General features: G+C 32.9%; 1 protein-coding gene across 2 annotated transcripts; it reads right to left on the reverse strand.

Moving 5' to 3' along the window:
* Positions 1 to 297: 297 nt before the first annotated feature.
* Positions 298 to 10000, reverse strand: LOC112771177 (uncharacterized). Of its 2 annotated transcripts, none has more exons than XR_011875941.1 (11): positions 9688 to 10000; positions 9534 to 9601; positions 8544 to 8625; positions 8325 to 8408; positions 7806 to 7845; positions 7022 to 7067; positions 6535 to 6593; positions 4438 to 4505; positions 2544 to 2627; positions 1038 to 1772; positions 298 to 731 (listed from the first exon to the last, which is right to left on the reverse strand). XR_011875941.1 is itself a non-coding variant. In XM_025815823.3 (11 exons), the coding sequence occupies exons 1-11, from the start codon at positions 9741 to 9743 to the stop codon at positions 667 to 669; spliced, it is 717 nt and encodes a 238-aa protein (XP_025671608.1). In that variant the 5' UTR covers positions 9744 to 10000; the 3' UTR covers positions 298 to 666. The 2 variants fall into 2 exon arrangements, 1 of the variants encoding a protein (XP_025671608.1); XM_025815823.3 differs by having other exon boundaries at positions 1708 to 1772.
* Between the last annotated feature and the right edge of the window lie 6335 nt (positions 10001 to 16335).

Raw genomic sequence — 16335 nt, forward strand, 5'->3', positions numbered from 1 at the left:
AATGGACTAATTTGGGTATTATTAAGCAATTCCAGATACCAATTTGAATCAAATTCAACCTTAGTACACATCAGCATACAGCTGGAACGCCCACATAGCAATTCACGCTCCACATCATCAACGTTTACACAGCACTTCTACAAAGGACTAACAGAGATGCACATTTTCGAATTTCAGGGATTTAATTGGTCATTTTTAAAAATCAAAGACTAAATTTAATAGCGATTTGAAATTCATAAACCATTTTGAACATTTACTCGAAATACATATTCGCAACAACTAAAAAAAAAAAAAAGATTTTTCTCTTTGTAAATAATAATAGTTATTTTATCACTATAAAATGGATGAATATCTTACTCCCAAATGGAATAACAACCCCTTCCCCTTGTTTGGTCCCAGCAGTCATAAATTTTTCAATACACATACTAAATGTGGTTTTTCCCAGTACCAAGTAATTAGTTCCTTTTGCAAAGCTACTTTATTTACACTACATAGGTAAGCCATTCAATGTATCGTGCACAATAAAAATTTACCTACCATATTATAGATATACATAATCATAGTTGCCACAACATTCTCTGAGCGGTTTTACTGATTATCAGTAAGAATGGCTGTCCTATGAATGCCTAATCTTGTGTATCTCTTGCATTCCTGAGCCAATCATGATCAGGGGAACATCTCCTCGAGAAACTCGTCGAAGTTATCTTCATCATCAATGGCAGCCTTTTTACCTGTAAATGCATGTAGAAAAGAATTATAGCTATGAACCAGAAGAGAAAGAAAAAGGAAAATTGAAGCATATAAATGTTAAGACAAAAGAAACAGGCATTTCTAAGGGAAGAAGGCAAAGTGTATAGCAATCATCCATCACAAGACAACAATTAAGCCATATCCCAGCTATATGAGATCTGTTATACATAGATCAAACAATGCTAAAGTGCCTTATCATAAATCATGTTATTTTTGAATCACATCTCTTTTGATAATTTTCTTTAAATGTTTCTTAAGTTTCCCTCTACCTCTAACTACAGAACTACCTTTCATGTGATCCAACTTTTGAATTGGAGCCTCAATACTCAGCATACCTTCTCCAAACACGTCCATCCCATCTCAGACAAAATTCCACCATCTTCTCTATAATTGGTGCAACCCCAACTCCATATCATCCTACTTAAACCACGAATGCAAAATTCTACCAGTTTCACCATCTTAATCAAAGAAAGTAAAACATACATTTGACCCATCGATATAGCAAAACCGGAATTAATACCAAGCTTCTCATGCTCGTTAGATAAAACTTAAGTAATGACTAATGAGAGCAAATGATGACATGATGAGCGGCAAAACACAACTGAGAATGAAGCCCATAAGCTACATTTTGAATGCTCTTCACCCAATGTCAACAAAACCCATACAGCACAAAAAGTAATCGTTTCAAAGACAAGACTCAACCCTACCAATTCATTTTTTTTAGTTACAAGGCCCAGTAACAGTGATGCAATGTTAACCATTAAACCATTTTTAAATGCATTAATTCCTTTACTAGGCACAACAATTCGTGCTATGTTCCTCTAGTGATTCCCTGCCCCTTCCACAAAGAAAGAGCTTAAAGTGCTAAAATGATCATATCAATCCATCTAAAAATATACCGAAATTATCCCACCATCAGGTAAAAATGGCATTCCAGTTGAAAATAATAAACTGAACCTTTCCGTCTTCTATCTTTGCTTTCTTGGAACTCATCTAGATCATCAGCACTCTTTGACCGGTTCCTGAAATTGAAAAGATTAAGTCTCCATATTTTTTAGTCAATAACAAGTGAATTAATAAGCCAATAACGATGATTAATTGGGCTTGGCTCAAGCCTGGGAGGCAGGGGAAAAGCACCAATTAATCAGGGCCCTCCTCAGTATCAAGTCCAATGGTATTTCAGGGTATGTCAATTGTCAAAGAACCGAAAGGATTAGTCCAGCAATGCTGGGATATCATCAAAGCATAGTTATAAAAACCGACTAGACAATTAAGGTAGGGCCACTGGGTCATTAGTTCAACCAGTCAGTGGATCATTAGGTGAATACTTTAATTGCATAAATAAAAATTAACTAAATTAAATTGAATTGAATTAATTAATTAAATGAATATATAAAATATAATTCAATTCTGAATTAATATGAAAAATAGACTTTATATCTCAAAAAGCAGGCTAGCCAAGTGGTTGGTGCATATCACTGACATGTTACAGCACCCTGGTTCAATCATGGGCCATGGATATAATTAATGCAGAATTTTGTATGTGCATTGTACTCATTCACAACAATAGTGGTTCATAAACCGAATTGGTCCCAAACCCGGCCTGTTTACACTTATTTCAATACATTTGACAGCTGTTGGTTCAAATGCAAAACCAAGCTAGGCCAATGACCGGTTTTCCAATTGAACCGGCTGATCCAGTTTTAATACCACCAAAGGTTAAAATGAATTTAAAACAAAAGGAAAAGAAAAAGAGGAAGCAAGTGAACGAATAAAGAAAGATTCCTCCTTACCTCTTTCTTCTATCCTCTTCTTGTACTCTTTTCTGTAATTGTTCCTTCTCTTTTTGCCTTTTGTAGTTAAGTTTCTCTGCACATCTATTAAAAACTAATCAAGTGAAAAATTGAAACGAATCTTATCTTCCATAAAACCTTCAATTATTAAAAATGTCAAGCAAAGCTCTTAATGTCTTTGAAGGAGACACTCCTACCCAAAGGGCTGATAGTATACCGATAGACCCCATTCGTAACACAGATGTACACTAAGGAGGAAATATTCAGACTGGAAAAAGCTGCAAGACCTCAAATCCCTAACTGCCAATTTTGTAATGTAATCAACAACTACTTGGATGTAGTGTAAATTTGAACTACTCAGGGAGCAGTGTAGGTAGTAAATCTGATGGTGCAAAGAGAAAAAAGGTCACAGAGTAGGTAGGAATATATCACACACCATAGGTCGAGAGATTTAAGCATCTCAGTTATATTATTTAAGACAATAAAAAAAAATACAGGATGATGTAACCATAAGTTTCAAGTCGGCTAGTCAAAATGGAAAAGTACTTTGGGATTTATATGCGACAAAAAAGTACCCTTAAAACTTAAGTATAAAGTTTATTGCCCTGCCATTAAACGTTGTATGGAACAAAGTGTTGGGCAACAATTGATGCATGAACATAAGATTAGTGTGGCCAAAATAAAAATGCTTAGATGGATTAGTGGTCATACACAAATGGACAATATAGGAAACAAAGACATAAGAGAGAAAGTCAGCGAAGCACTTATTATTGAAAAGATTGAAGAATCCATCTTAGGTGCTTGGGCCTGTGGAGAGAAAACTGCTAAATGGAAAATAGACCAGTGATTAGGGCAAGGAAAGATTTAAAAGGATTTTGAATGAAGTGGTCAAAAGAGATTTAAGTATAAACGATCTTCCCGTAGACATGATACATTACAGGGCATAATGGCATCGTTTGATCCATGTAGTCCATCCTACGTAGAGGAATAAGGCTTCGTTGTTGTTGTTTTGGGTAGGAAGTTGGATAGTTAGGGAAGGTATAAGGAAGGGGCAGGAAATGTGAAGAAAAAGGATGAAATGAGGAACTTACAAAGAGAGAGAGGATTAAGCACTCTTGCATCCAATAATATGCATATCTTCATTTTCTAGGTGTTTGTTTTCTTCATGGTGTCTTTCCATCATTCTCTTCTAAATATTACCTTGATATTGGTTTAGTGAAGTTATCCACATTTCTATCTTATTTGCTAGAAATTCAGGCCCATTTAAAAAGGCCCAGTTTCAAGTGAATTCAAATCAGACACATAAATCACAGTGAACAAAAACCCTATGAAACAACCTTTAAATGATTATGCATCAAAAGTAGGTAAGCTACAGCCAACAACTATTCGTCCAGGGAGTCATGGTAATTTTGGGATTTGGAATTTGACAAATTGACTAGTTTGAAGGGCACCTGCAGATATTACATTTGGAAAACTCAGTTTCTATTACGGAATGTCACCAAGAAGTGCTCAAGTGATGGCTTCTTGTTCAGGTATTGTTGTAGAAAGCAAACTTTGTAGTGTCAAACAAATATTTTAAAATCTATATGGAAGTAAATTTTCTTGAGACATGCATTAAATTGTATTCTTATCACATCAGCATTGATTCTTAAAGGTAAATTCAGAAGACGAGAAAAGATTTAGACATCAATGCAATCCTAATCCAGCAATCACTTCCAAGGATAGGAATTTCAATCATTATCAGTATGTAAAAGGTACATAAGCAACAATTAAGAGGGTAGAAACACTTAATAAATGTGATGGGGAGCCTCATTCAGAAGGAGATATGTAAAACGACACGATAAAAAATACAAATGAATTTCCAATAAAACCAGCATGTATCGTGCCAACTCACCTCTCACATGCTACCAATTTAACCAATGCTTGTTTGTTTTCTCCAGCTTCGAAGTAACAAAAGTTAACCTGTAATATAAAATAAATGGTAAATTTTAGTGGGACACCTAACAAGTGATATGCAAATTACAGCTGTGCATTGCCCGGTGATAGAATTGATCGATGAAGGATAAAACAACGTTTTAACAAAACAAGCCAAACAAAATGGTAAAAATTACGGTGCTGTGCGCCTAATAAGTAATATGCAAATTACGGCTATGCATCATGTCTACGTAGAAGCCAGTGATAGAATAATATCATGAAACAAGCTAAACAACATCAAAAAACCAAGCATTATCCCCATCCTAAAAGTCAGAGTTTGTTACATGCATTGATGTCATTGCCACTTGGCTCTATCTAAAACCATACTTTCACTAAAACAGTTAGATCAAGCCAATCAAGGTCCTATTCAAGGGGTCTCTCCCCAAATGCTTGCTAAGGAATGCCCCATCCCTTTAGTGCTTATTATTTCAGTGCTTATTATTATTGTAAAATATTTTTTTTGTTTAAATTATAAGTACTTCTATTCTTTTATGTTTGAGTAAAACTTTTTGGTAAAAGCATAGCCACAAGGAAAGTAGGAAAAAAGAATATATTTTCTGAGAAGTTACATTCTTCATCTTTCAGGGAAAAAAAAAAAGGAATGCTTAAGGATAAATAAGATCTTAATATGACACCTAAACATTAAAATAATTGCTAGTCTTTCAAAAAATCTGTGGAGAAGCTCATCAAACTAAGCCCTCAATTGGAACAATCTTCTTTTCATCTCCATCTTGATGAACTAATGAAAAATGATCAATTGGTAACTGTTAGAATATTTACAAGTATCTTAGAGAGTGATAAGTTACATGTAAGGCAAGTAGGTTTCAATGATTCCTTTGAGGTAAGTCATGATTGAGCAAGTTCCTGTTGTGAGAAATTAATGGCAAGCATAGAAGATTCAAAGTTGTATACACATTGTAACAATATACCATACCCTATCAAATTTAGAGCTATCATTATTGATATAGCATTCAGTACATTTTCTCTCCTCTCAGTTTCTTTCCTTCTTGCACAATTTCCATTATTAGTTTTCATCTCTTGATTCCTTGAACAATCCCAAAGACGGAGTCAAGCTCATCATAGGTTCAAAAGAACAGCTACCAAATCATGTTCCACCAAGTTGGCTATATAGATCTGGTTAGGAGCTTGATACTTAGGAATTAGTTACATTACATAGGGAATACAAATCAGGAGAGAATGGAATCAGTTAGGAGTCTTTGGCATTTCATTAGCACCTTTGAAAGTTCAGAAGCTCTAACTGTTCTTAAATTAGTGTAGTCTTTCTAGGGATCTTGGCACTTTAAGATTAATCCAATCTTAGGTAGCGTTTGTTCTGAGGTACTAAGACGGAGATTGGGAGATTGGGATTCAGTATCATATTTGTTGGCACAAAGACTAGTACTAAAATTTCAATCTCTGTCCCTAAAATTTTAATATTTCAGTACTTCCAAAAAGTAGGGACGCAGGGGATTGAAATTTTTGGGGTCAGAGACTAAAACTTTAATAACATTTTATACCTAAAATACTCCCATTTCAATTAATTAATTCCAACTTTACCCTTTGTACAAATTAAATTAGAGCTTCATTCTTATTTCAGTCTCTGTCTCCCACTTTAAACCAAACACAATACTGAAAGTTATTTCAATCTTTGTCTCTCAGTCTCAGTCTTTGTCTCTCTTCCAAACGCTACCTAATAATACAGATTCATTTTAAATTTTTCTCCATATTTTTATTCCAGTTCTAACAAGATCGGATGATTGAGAAAATTATGCATAATAGGTCCGGATAATGTTCGTTAAGACCAATGATAATTGTATACCAATTTTAAGGTAACATCTTATTAAAATCATATCTTATTCTTAAGTATTTCAATTTATGTATAGCTAGCTCTCTTATGATTGGAGTCTAGTACAACCATAGACAGGATTCATGGGTTTTAATTCTGTATCACATTAGTACACACATAAGAAAATACCTATCAGAGTTTTCAACAGAAATTCAATAAATAAGCACTTACTTCATAGCTGGCTAATCCATTTCTCTCATCACAATGCTTGTTACCGCATATGAACTGCCCTGAAAAGTTGTGAATGAAAGTTTAGAACTATAAAACAAACCAAGACAAGTACTTCTGCAGCAATGCAAGCAGAATAAATCTAGAAAAGGACAAGGTAAATGATTCTACGTTGTTTATAAATGATCTCCAGCACAACTATATCGTGTCCCGCCAAAGTTTTGAAAGTTTGTAAATAAAAAAATGTTCCCGGATAAGCTTAAAAACTGGAATTAAAATGTTCTAGTAAATAATGAGAGATAAGGTGATTACGCTTGTATCTTTGGATGACAAAATGAGGGTTTTGCTCTTTCTCTTGAATAGTTGAGTTCGTTTGTAAAAAAAAATTGAGTGAAGTCTATAGAAATAACGCACAATATATGAGTTGCAGGAAGACAGGGACAAAGAGCAAGAGGATATTAAGTTTAACTAGCCAGTGAATAATTATTACCTTTGCCTGACATGACTTCCTTCTCTGTCCTCCACCTGAGACCAATCTACAAAGAAAATTCCATTCATCAACAAGTGATCCTTTGAGATGTACTTTAGATCACTTAAATTATTTTGACTTGAGAAAAACCCTCATCAACATCCCTAGACATGAGGCAAATCTAAAACACATTAACCCAATCTATACAAGAGAGGATATTACAAAGATATCCTAGGACGAGATTCTCAAAATATCCTCTATCACCAACTATCCTAGTTATCACGTTACACATCTCCTCATTACCAATAAACAGCTTTTCGCTTAAGCAAAATGGAGATCAATCAAAAGGCCAAACCAAAGTTAAACGGAGCTTCTTAACCGAGGACCTTACAATGAAAATAATCATAACAAGATGTATAGCTTGCAAGAACCTTAATAGATATCCACCCTGCCACTTAGCACAAAGGTAGAGGAACGTATTATAAATTCTGACCCAAGTGTAAATTTGATACACTGACATACCCACACCACCTCAAAAAAAAAAAAAAAAACAAAAAAAACAAAAAAACCGTCCAATGAGATTGAATCAGCATGAACTCCTTCTGTGCACTCTGTTTGCTTACATGGATAAACAAACAATGACTCATATGGAGGAATATGAAATATGGGAAGTAAAGAAACAGAAATTTTTGTCAAGGGCTCAACCAATGGTGATCTAATCAATTGAAGAGTGACCAATTTCGGATTACCACCCTAAACAACCATAATGGCACAACAATCTAGCATATATGTTGCAGACAATTACCTTACCACTCTTGTACTGCGACATGTCAGCAAGGCAGTATCTTGAAAAGATTTAAGGTAAACAAGCCAACAAGTGCAACAAAATTCACAGCAAAACTCATGGTATATTTAATAAACTTATTGTAAAAGAAAAATAAATAAATAAATATTTCTCATCAATAACAAACAAGTGAACAACAAGCTCAAGGCCACAACAACCCTCATGGTCACATTGTGGAAAAAATAAAGATTTGTAAAATAAACATTCATAAAATAAAAGTGTATATAAGGCCTGGTAGTCTAATAAAAAATATAAGGCCTGGTATAAGAATTGTTGACATATTACAGGCAACCATCTGAATTCAAGTTGAAATAGTTCAATAAATTTGCATTTTCAACAATCTTTTTAACAAATAAGTAAAACAAATTCATAATATGAAACCAACAAAAAGTAATTGAAAAAAGAATAAAATAAAATAAACCAGCATTCCTACTGTATATACAGTTTTAGCACAAAATGATCAAAGTTTCTAAAGGATACTCTTTAAAAAGCTTATCATAATAACGCTTCACCAGCCTTTGTTCCCATGATGAATCCATATCATCTTCCTCGGAGCGTATGAATCTTGCAATAGATTTAGATTAACAGAATTAAGATTTTGTCATATATGACACAAGTTGAGAGAAGAAATGATAAGGATAGAAAATAAAATGCCTGTACAGTTTTAGCTAATATAAGCTGTGAATATGATAATCCTACCTGTATCCTTCTCTTAGTGTGTCTTGATCTGTTTTGATAGGCAACTTTATATTTGAAGGTTTATCTTGCCTGTAGAAACTAACTGTAATGTCAAGAAATAAAAATTAAAAAATCTAAGATAAGGAAAAGTCTCTTGTTGGAAATAGTACCAAGATAATAAAATAAAATAACTTGGAGCACTTGAACTTAGGATTACATTACACAGAAATGCTACAAAAACTTCCCGGAAACAACAGCAACAATAGAAGAAATCTTACTACAATACCCTACCAAATATCAATACTTTTTGGAAAGGTGTTTCACATCAAACTTCCAGCAGAAAATTGAAGCAAATTAAAAGTTGCCACTAACAGAACACAGAAAACAGAAGAAGAAACACAACAAGCTAATTTAACTCTAGAGCATCATTATTCTTGAATTGGTAATGGCACCAGAAGAAAAAACATAAGAACAAGTTGTGAACACTAACAGGGTTTTACTTAAATTTCAGGATGATTGTAGCCTCCTTTCTTTCTCAGAGGAGGAGATTGTTCATCATCCATTTTCCTGTAGGACATAAGGACCCAACCAAATCAAAATGCTCAGGATTTGATTAATTCCTTTTGTCCATTTATAAACAAAAATTATTTGAGGGTGCTATTTAAAAAATCAAGCTTAATAATTTCTATCCACTAAAAGAGAATCTTAAACAAGCATTCAAGAAAATTCTTGAATTGTAAAACTTTTTAAGGTAACGGAAATAAAGCACCAAATCATTCATAAAACTTTTTTACACTGGGCAACCAATTTAAATTCTTAAAAACATACACATAATAATATAAACTCTTCTTGGTTATAAAGCAATTGACAGTATCAAAGATCACTAAAGATGAACACATTCCTACACTTTCACAATTCAATCAAGAAGAACAAAGCAAAACAACAATAATAATAATAGTCAAATTGAAAAGAAGCTGTATAGTTATAACTTGAAATGTGGAATCATCATACCATAATCTTTTATGAATTTTTTGTGGCGATCGTATGCATTGAGGCCTCGAATATGCGCCTGATACTGCCTGAAAAACATTCACGTTATGGAACCCTAAAGAACAAGAAAATAATAAGACGCAGAAATAAAGAACAAAGAAGAAAAAATACGCACTGTTTTCTCTCTTCTCTTTCGAATATCGTGGATTTTAGAGAACCAAACGAGGCCATGTTTCTTCTCCCTCGACGACTCAGATTGCCTTTGTCGATCTCTGTTCGCCGCCGGTTGCCCTTTGTTCCGGAGTGGTGCTGGCCTGATGGAAGCGATTTTGGGCCCGTGGGTTTTAATTATAATTGTTTCCTGAAGCCCAACAGGGTCTAAAGTAGATATGAGAAGGTGTTGTCTTCCTGACCAAAAAAAAAAAAAAAAAAGAGAAGGTGTAGTCGTCGGGAAAAAAAGAGGACTCACTCGGATATAGGCTTGGTTTGGACTTTGATATAGGCTTGGTAAAATTATTTGAATAGGGGATTTGTGTATGCTGAGAAAAGTATAAAGTGGTTCTTTAAGGATTAGAAAGAATATACTATTTTTGTGGCTCTAAAAATTTTTTACATTATTTTTTTATATTGTTAGATTGGTCTTAAATTTTTTTGAAATTTTAGCTGTCGAGGGTATATTTAATACAAATCGAAAATTTTTTGGACAAAATTGAAACAAAATAAAATTTAGAGGTATTTTTAAAATTTTTGCCAAACTTTAAGGACAAAAAGTATATTTATTCTAATATATATAAGTAAATATCAAAATAATTAGTTATTCCTTTATTTTTTTATATTGATAAAAATAAAATAAAATTAGTATTAATTTTATTTGTTTTGCTTTATTTGTTTGGTACCAAAAAAATATATAATTAATTTGAATTTTTCAACAAAATTATTAACGAAAGTAAATATTTAATTTGAAACCCTTATTTTTTTTTTTTTGGTGACTAAAACCCTTATTTACAAACTATGTAATTTATATATATTCAAAGAGATTAGTAGATAAATTTTAGTAATTATATATATCATGAGTAATATAAATATTAAAAATACTGTAATATTATTTAATTACTCTAATTATTGTTTATATAATATTATTAGTTAAGTAAATATAATCCAGTCTTTAATTGTTTTTAATATATTTAAAATGAAAAAATTTCAACATTTTTTTATTTTAAATTAATATAATAATTACTAATTAAGGACAAATAGGTTATATATATGTCGATCATAATTTAATTTTAGTCCTTTCAAAATTAATAAAAAAATATATTAGCCATACATGCATTCTTCATATAAAATTAGTTTCATTTTCCGTGCTTTACACAAGAATTTAAATTATAATTTAAATAAATATTATTTAGTATGAATATAAATTAATTTATTTTAAAATATTTGATAATATATATATTTTTAGTATGTAATAGTAATATTTGACGTGTAATTTACTAAAAGTTGATTTATTATCCTTTTTTTTTTTTTGTAAAATTGTATCATGAAAAAATAGTAACTTTGTTTTTTATTAGTTAAAAAATTATTCATATTTTTTTATTATGCAATTAACTTAATTAATAATTTTTATTATTGTTTTCCTACCAAAAAAATATCAGCTTATATTATTCATACATTTTTTTAAGACTAATAAGGAAAAAGATATTGGTATTATTATGTTTATTATCCTAGATAATTGGATAATTCACATGAATAAATAGTTTGGGGTTGAAAATTTAAATTTGATTTTAATAAGAGTAAAATACTCTTTTAGATTATTTTAAATGACTAATATTTTCTTTTTAAAACTTAAACAAAAAGAGACTTTTAGTATTAATTTGAAAAAGACTAAAATACCCTTATAATTGATGTTCAAAAAAACAAAACAATCTTTGAAGGTTAATTCAAAAAAAAAAAACCTAATTCATATTATTGATTGTGTTAAAATTAAAAAGTTTGAATATGATCTAAAAATAAAAATAAAAAAAAACTCTTGTAATTCATATTTAGAATACTAAAATACCCTTTTAATCATTAGCATGAAAAAGACTAATTTTTTTTTATAAGATTAATTAAAATTGTTTGATTATATTAAAATTAAAAATTTTAATATAATAGTAAAAAATAAAAATATTACTATACTTAACTTTTAAAATACTAAAATAATTTTTTATAATTAATTTTAAGAGAATAAAATACCTTTTATGATAAATTATTTGTCATTATTATATGAAAGATACTATTTAAATTATAAAGTTGTGTGTCACTAATAAATGAAAGGTTATTTTAATTATAATTTACTTATGTAATGTAATTTTAATTTATAATTGGATTTGTCAAAAAAAAAAAAAACTGGAGAATAAATTAAATATAATAGAGATTTATTTGTATGGAAGGTGAAATGATCATTTTGACGGTCAAAAGAGTGAAATGTGGTTGTGTCACATGTACAAATAAATTAAAAAGTATATTTTAATTTTAAATTGATTTAATATCAAATGAGCTCTAAAATTAAAAAAAAAACTACATAAAGATCCTGGTCTTTTAAGGACCTTGATATTCTTTCACCACAGTAGAAGTCTCCTTGAATAGGTGCTTCACCTCATTTTGTGTTGTTTGGTAAATTAAAAAGCTCATTTTTATGCTTACAAGTTTTTCAAAGTTAGCTTTTAAAAATTAGTTTGTATCAAAATTAAAAAGTCTAATATAACATCATTTATTAATTTATCCAAATTTAATTTTTATATTAATATCGATTTTTTGTTATTATTTGTGTTTAATAAAAGCTATTATTAATTTAATTTATTAAATATAGATATTACTACTTTTGAAAAGTACAAGTTTTACCAAATCAAACTACAATTGGATATTTTAGTTCTCAAGAAAAATTAAAAGCGGACATTTTATTAAAACAATGAGTAATTACTCAAATCAGTCTCTGAAGATTTTAAAAGTTGATATTTCAATCTCAAAAAAAATTAATACACAAAAACATTCCCAAAATTTTTTCCGGTAGACAAATCAGTCCCTAGCTTGCTTTCTCCATTTGTACTCGATAGAAAATAATGAAATGGCACGTTTAGACGCCATGTGGACCGTTACGTGTCAGGGTGACACAAATGGACAAATAAGCTCATTTTTCTTATGAGTTAAGTACTGAAATTGTCCCTAAGGTAAGGGGCGAAAATCAAATTCGTCCCCAACCTTTTTTCATTATTAAAATCATCATCAACGTTCAAAAACGCTTTAAAATTATCCTTCCCCAAATTCTTGGACCAAAATATCCTCATCATCATCATTTTTCTCTTCACCTTTCTCACCCCCACCACTTCCACTGCCACCACCATTACCACCACCACAAATACCAACACCAACACCAACACCAAAAACATCAAGCAACAGCAACAACATAACCCAGAAAATCAGAACTCAAAACTTAGCAACAACAGTAATCAAAACTCAACAAAACTCAGCAATAACAAATTCAGCAACAACAATAATCAAAACTCAGCAAAACTCAGCAATAAACAATAATCAAAACTCAGCAACAATTCACAAAAAATTCAGAAATTTTACAACAAAAATCCAATTCACAGGAGAAGAAGAAGAAGAAGAGGAGTGGCGGATCACAGGCGGCAGGGCGGCGGTGCAGCGGTGGCAGCGGCAGCGAAGATCGGCGGCGTCCGTGAAGACCGGTGGCGGCGGCGAGGAGTCTTCCCCTTCCCCCTCTCCTTCCCGAAACCCCTCCCCCCTCTTCTCCCTTCGCGTTCCCTTCCCCCTTTCCCCGAGGAGCAGAGCGGCGGCGGCGACAGCGAAGATCGGCGGCGGTAATGAAGACCGGTGGCGGCGGCGAGGAGAAAAGATGGCGGAGGTGGAGGCGGCGAGGAACGACGACGAAGGCGCGGCGGTGACTGGCGCGATGGCGGCGACAGCACGCGGCTCCTCCAACGGCGGCGATCCCCTCCCCCCTTTCCCCTTCCCACTCCTCCTCCCCCACACCCCTTCCCCCACCCCCACCCCGCGTCCTTTCCCCTTCCCCCCACCCCCACCCCGCGTCCTTTCCCCTTTCCCCCCTTCGCCGACGCCGTCCCCCCTCCCCCCTTCCCCTTCCCCTCTTCCTTTTTCCCCCACCCCCCTCTGTTTCTCGCCCCCCCCCCCCCCCTTTCCCCTTCTCCCGATTCTCTTTCTCCCTCAGCCTTTCTTTTCTTTTTTTATTTTATTTTATTTTATAATTTTTTAATAAAGGGTAATTTGGTAATAAAAAAATAAAATTGGTAAAAATGACGATTTTATAATGTTTTGTAGCGTTGAGGATGATTTTAATAACAAAAAAAGGTCGGGGACGAATTTGATTTTCGCCCCTTACCTTAGGGACGATTTCAGTACTTAACCCTTTTCTTATCAACCGAATAATGTCATTTGTATCTGTGGCACGAAACACATCGTTTGAGAGGGATATGAAAAGTGTCTCTTCTCTCATATATTTCACTTAATATCAGGGTAAAAGATCCCATACACCTACTTATGTTCAATTTTTTACAGAAAAAGCCATATCTTGTTGGAACATTCATCTCTCACATCACCATCGTCACTAACGTTGATTGAATTCCACATTTCATTAATCGTTACCATTCATGATCTCTCATACTCAAACGGTTTGATACTGGAACCAGCTCTGGAACCTCTAACCAAGGGACAGGTGAGATCCATGTTTTCTAATCAGCACTACAATCTCACGTATAACATGAACCAAATTGATCGAGGAGACTGAATAGGATTATTTAAAATTTTCTAGAAACTTAAATGACTATTTTTAATTTTCTGGGGACTAATTTGTCTTTGTTTTAGTTTTCTTGGTGGTTTGATTTGGACATCTATTAAACCATATATTATTACTATTTCAAAATGGTGGTGAAAATGTTGGTCAGAATCAAGCTTTTCACCTTAACATTAACTCAATTCCAAATGTGGTGAGTTGTTGCAAAATTGCAATGTTGTGTTTCTCTTTTAGTAGAGTATATAATAACTATATTTTTTAGTTTTGCAATTTACAGAATCTTGCATTGGAATTTAATGTTCTACCACATGCAAGAGCTTAAACTGCCTATTATTAGATCACATCATTCTCCACCATCACCAGTGCAGCCAAGCACACCATCACCTGTCCCACCTCCTAGAAACAGTGATGGAGTCTCGGTAGAAACACTGCTGTTGCTAATAAAGGTACAATGTCAAAAATATTCCAGTTCATCCCAAATTCAAGATTCAAGGCTCCTAGGAAAAAGTGATGAGAAACTACTCCATGCTTGCTCATGCTACTGCCTTGCATTAAATTGGCAGTTTCGTTTTCTATTGTTGTTATCTTTCATGAATTTATAGTGTTGAATGTATGTGACTAAATATGTTTTCAATTACGGTACTCAATTGTGTCTTTTCTTAATTCAAGTATTGGTTCATTGCTTAGTTACCTATGATAGCAAATTGGAAGATACACTTCTAATTTATGTTTGTTTTGAAACATGCAACTACTCTTATGAATTCAACACAAATTTACTAAAAAAAATCACCCTAAAAATTACAGAATATACATAATAGTTTGATTTCATTCATAAATTCAAAAGAAACATATAAATATAAGATTTTGTAGAACAATTAAACACAACTACACAAACTAACACAATAAACCTAAACAATAAGTACACATTAAAGCAATTATTTTTTCAGTTTTTCTTCACAGCTGTATTTTTATTGTTTTCTAATGCAACCACCTTATCTTGCATCTTCAACACTCAAAAACCACCAACCAAATTATCAACAACAATAACTTCTTTCAGACTAACATTCTTTGTATTGAAGTTAAAAACCATGTCAACCCACGCAAAAAAACTTGCAAATATAGGATTATTTTTTCTGTAATGTATAAACCCTCATTGTGTGCACAAGATTTTATATCTAAATGATTCGATTCTAATAATAAAGTAGCATTAATTATCTTATACCTTGGACACCTAAAGAACAACCTTCTTAGATTCACGATGGTGACAGAATTGGAGATAATTACAAAAAGATCACATAAGCATTTCGGGTTTTACCCTCCTTATTTAAACCTAAATTTCCAGCGTTTTCATGGACGAATCTCCCTCCGTGGTGGCTAAGCCTCCTCCACTACTTGCCATTTGGAACACGTCCAATTTCAGAATTTGAACAATGTGGGATTTTTTTATTTTCAGAGAACAAATACAAGGAGGCGCCATAGATAAAAATGACGTCGTTTTGATGACAAGGATAGGGACTTATTCGTCCATCTACGTCACCCTAACACGTAATAGTCTACGTGGTGTCTAAACGCGCCACTTCATCAGTTTTCGTCAAGCACAAATGGAGAAAGTAAGTCCAGAACTGATTTGTCTGCTAGAAAAAAATCTTGGGAATATTTTTGTGTATTAGTCCAAAGCCCTGCACCAAAAGGTGCCTCATTGTTAGCCAAGGCCTTTCGAAACCACTCTTCAATGTACCCTCAAGTCAAGTTAAGCATGATTCCTAAGGAAGAACATCAAGAAAACACATGTTTAAGCATGTTTCCTTGAAACCGAAGCAAAAGGGAGATGGTGCAGCCAACTCACCTTGATTCCAACCTTGATAAGTCATATGATTATGTAGAGAAAGAAGAGATGATCATTTTGGTTGGACAATGAGTTGCATGATTGAAGATAAGATTATCTGAATTTGATCCAAAGAGAGCAACATCTCCCAACTCCAATGAATCTTCCCTATTCTTATCTTCCCCATT

This window comes from Arachis hypogaea, chromosome 18 (genome assembly GCF_003086295.3).
Source record: "Arachis hypogaea cultivar Tifrunner chromosome 18, arahy.Tifrunner.gnm2.J5K5, whole genome shotgun sequence".
In the NCBI taxonomy this organism is placed as follows: Eukaryota; Viridiplantae; Streptophyta; class Magnoliopsida; order Fabales; family Fabaceae; genus Arachis; species Arachis hypogaea.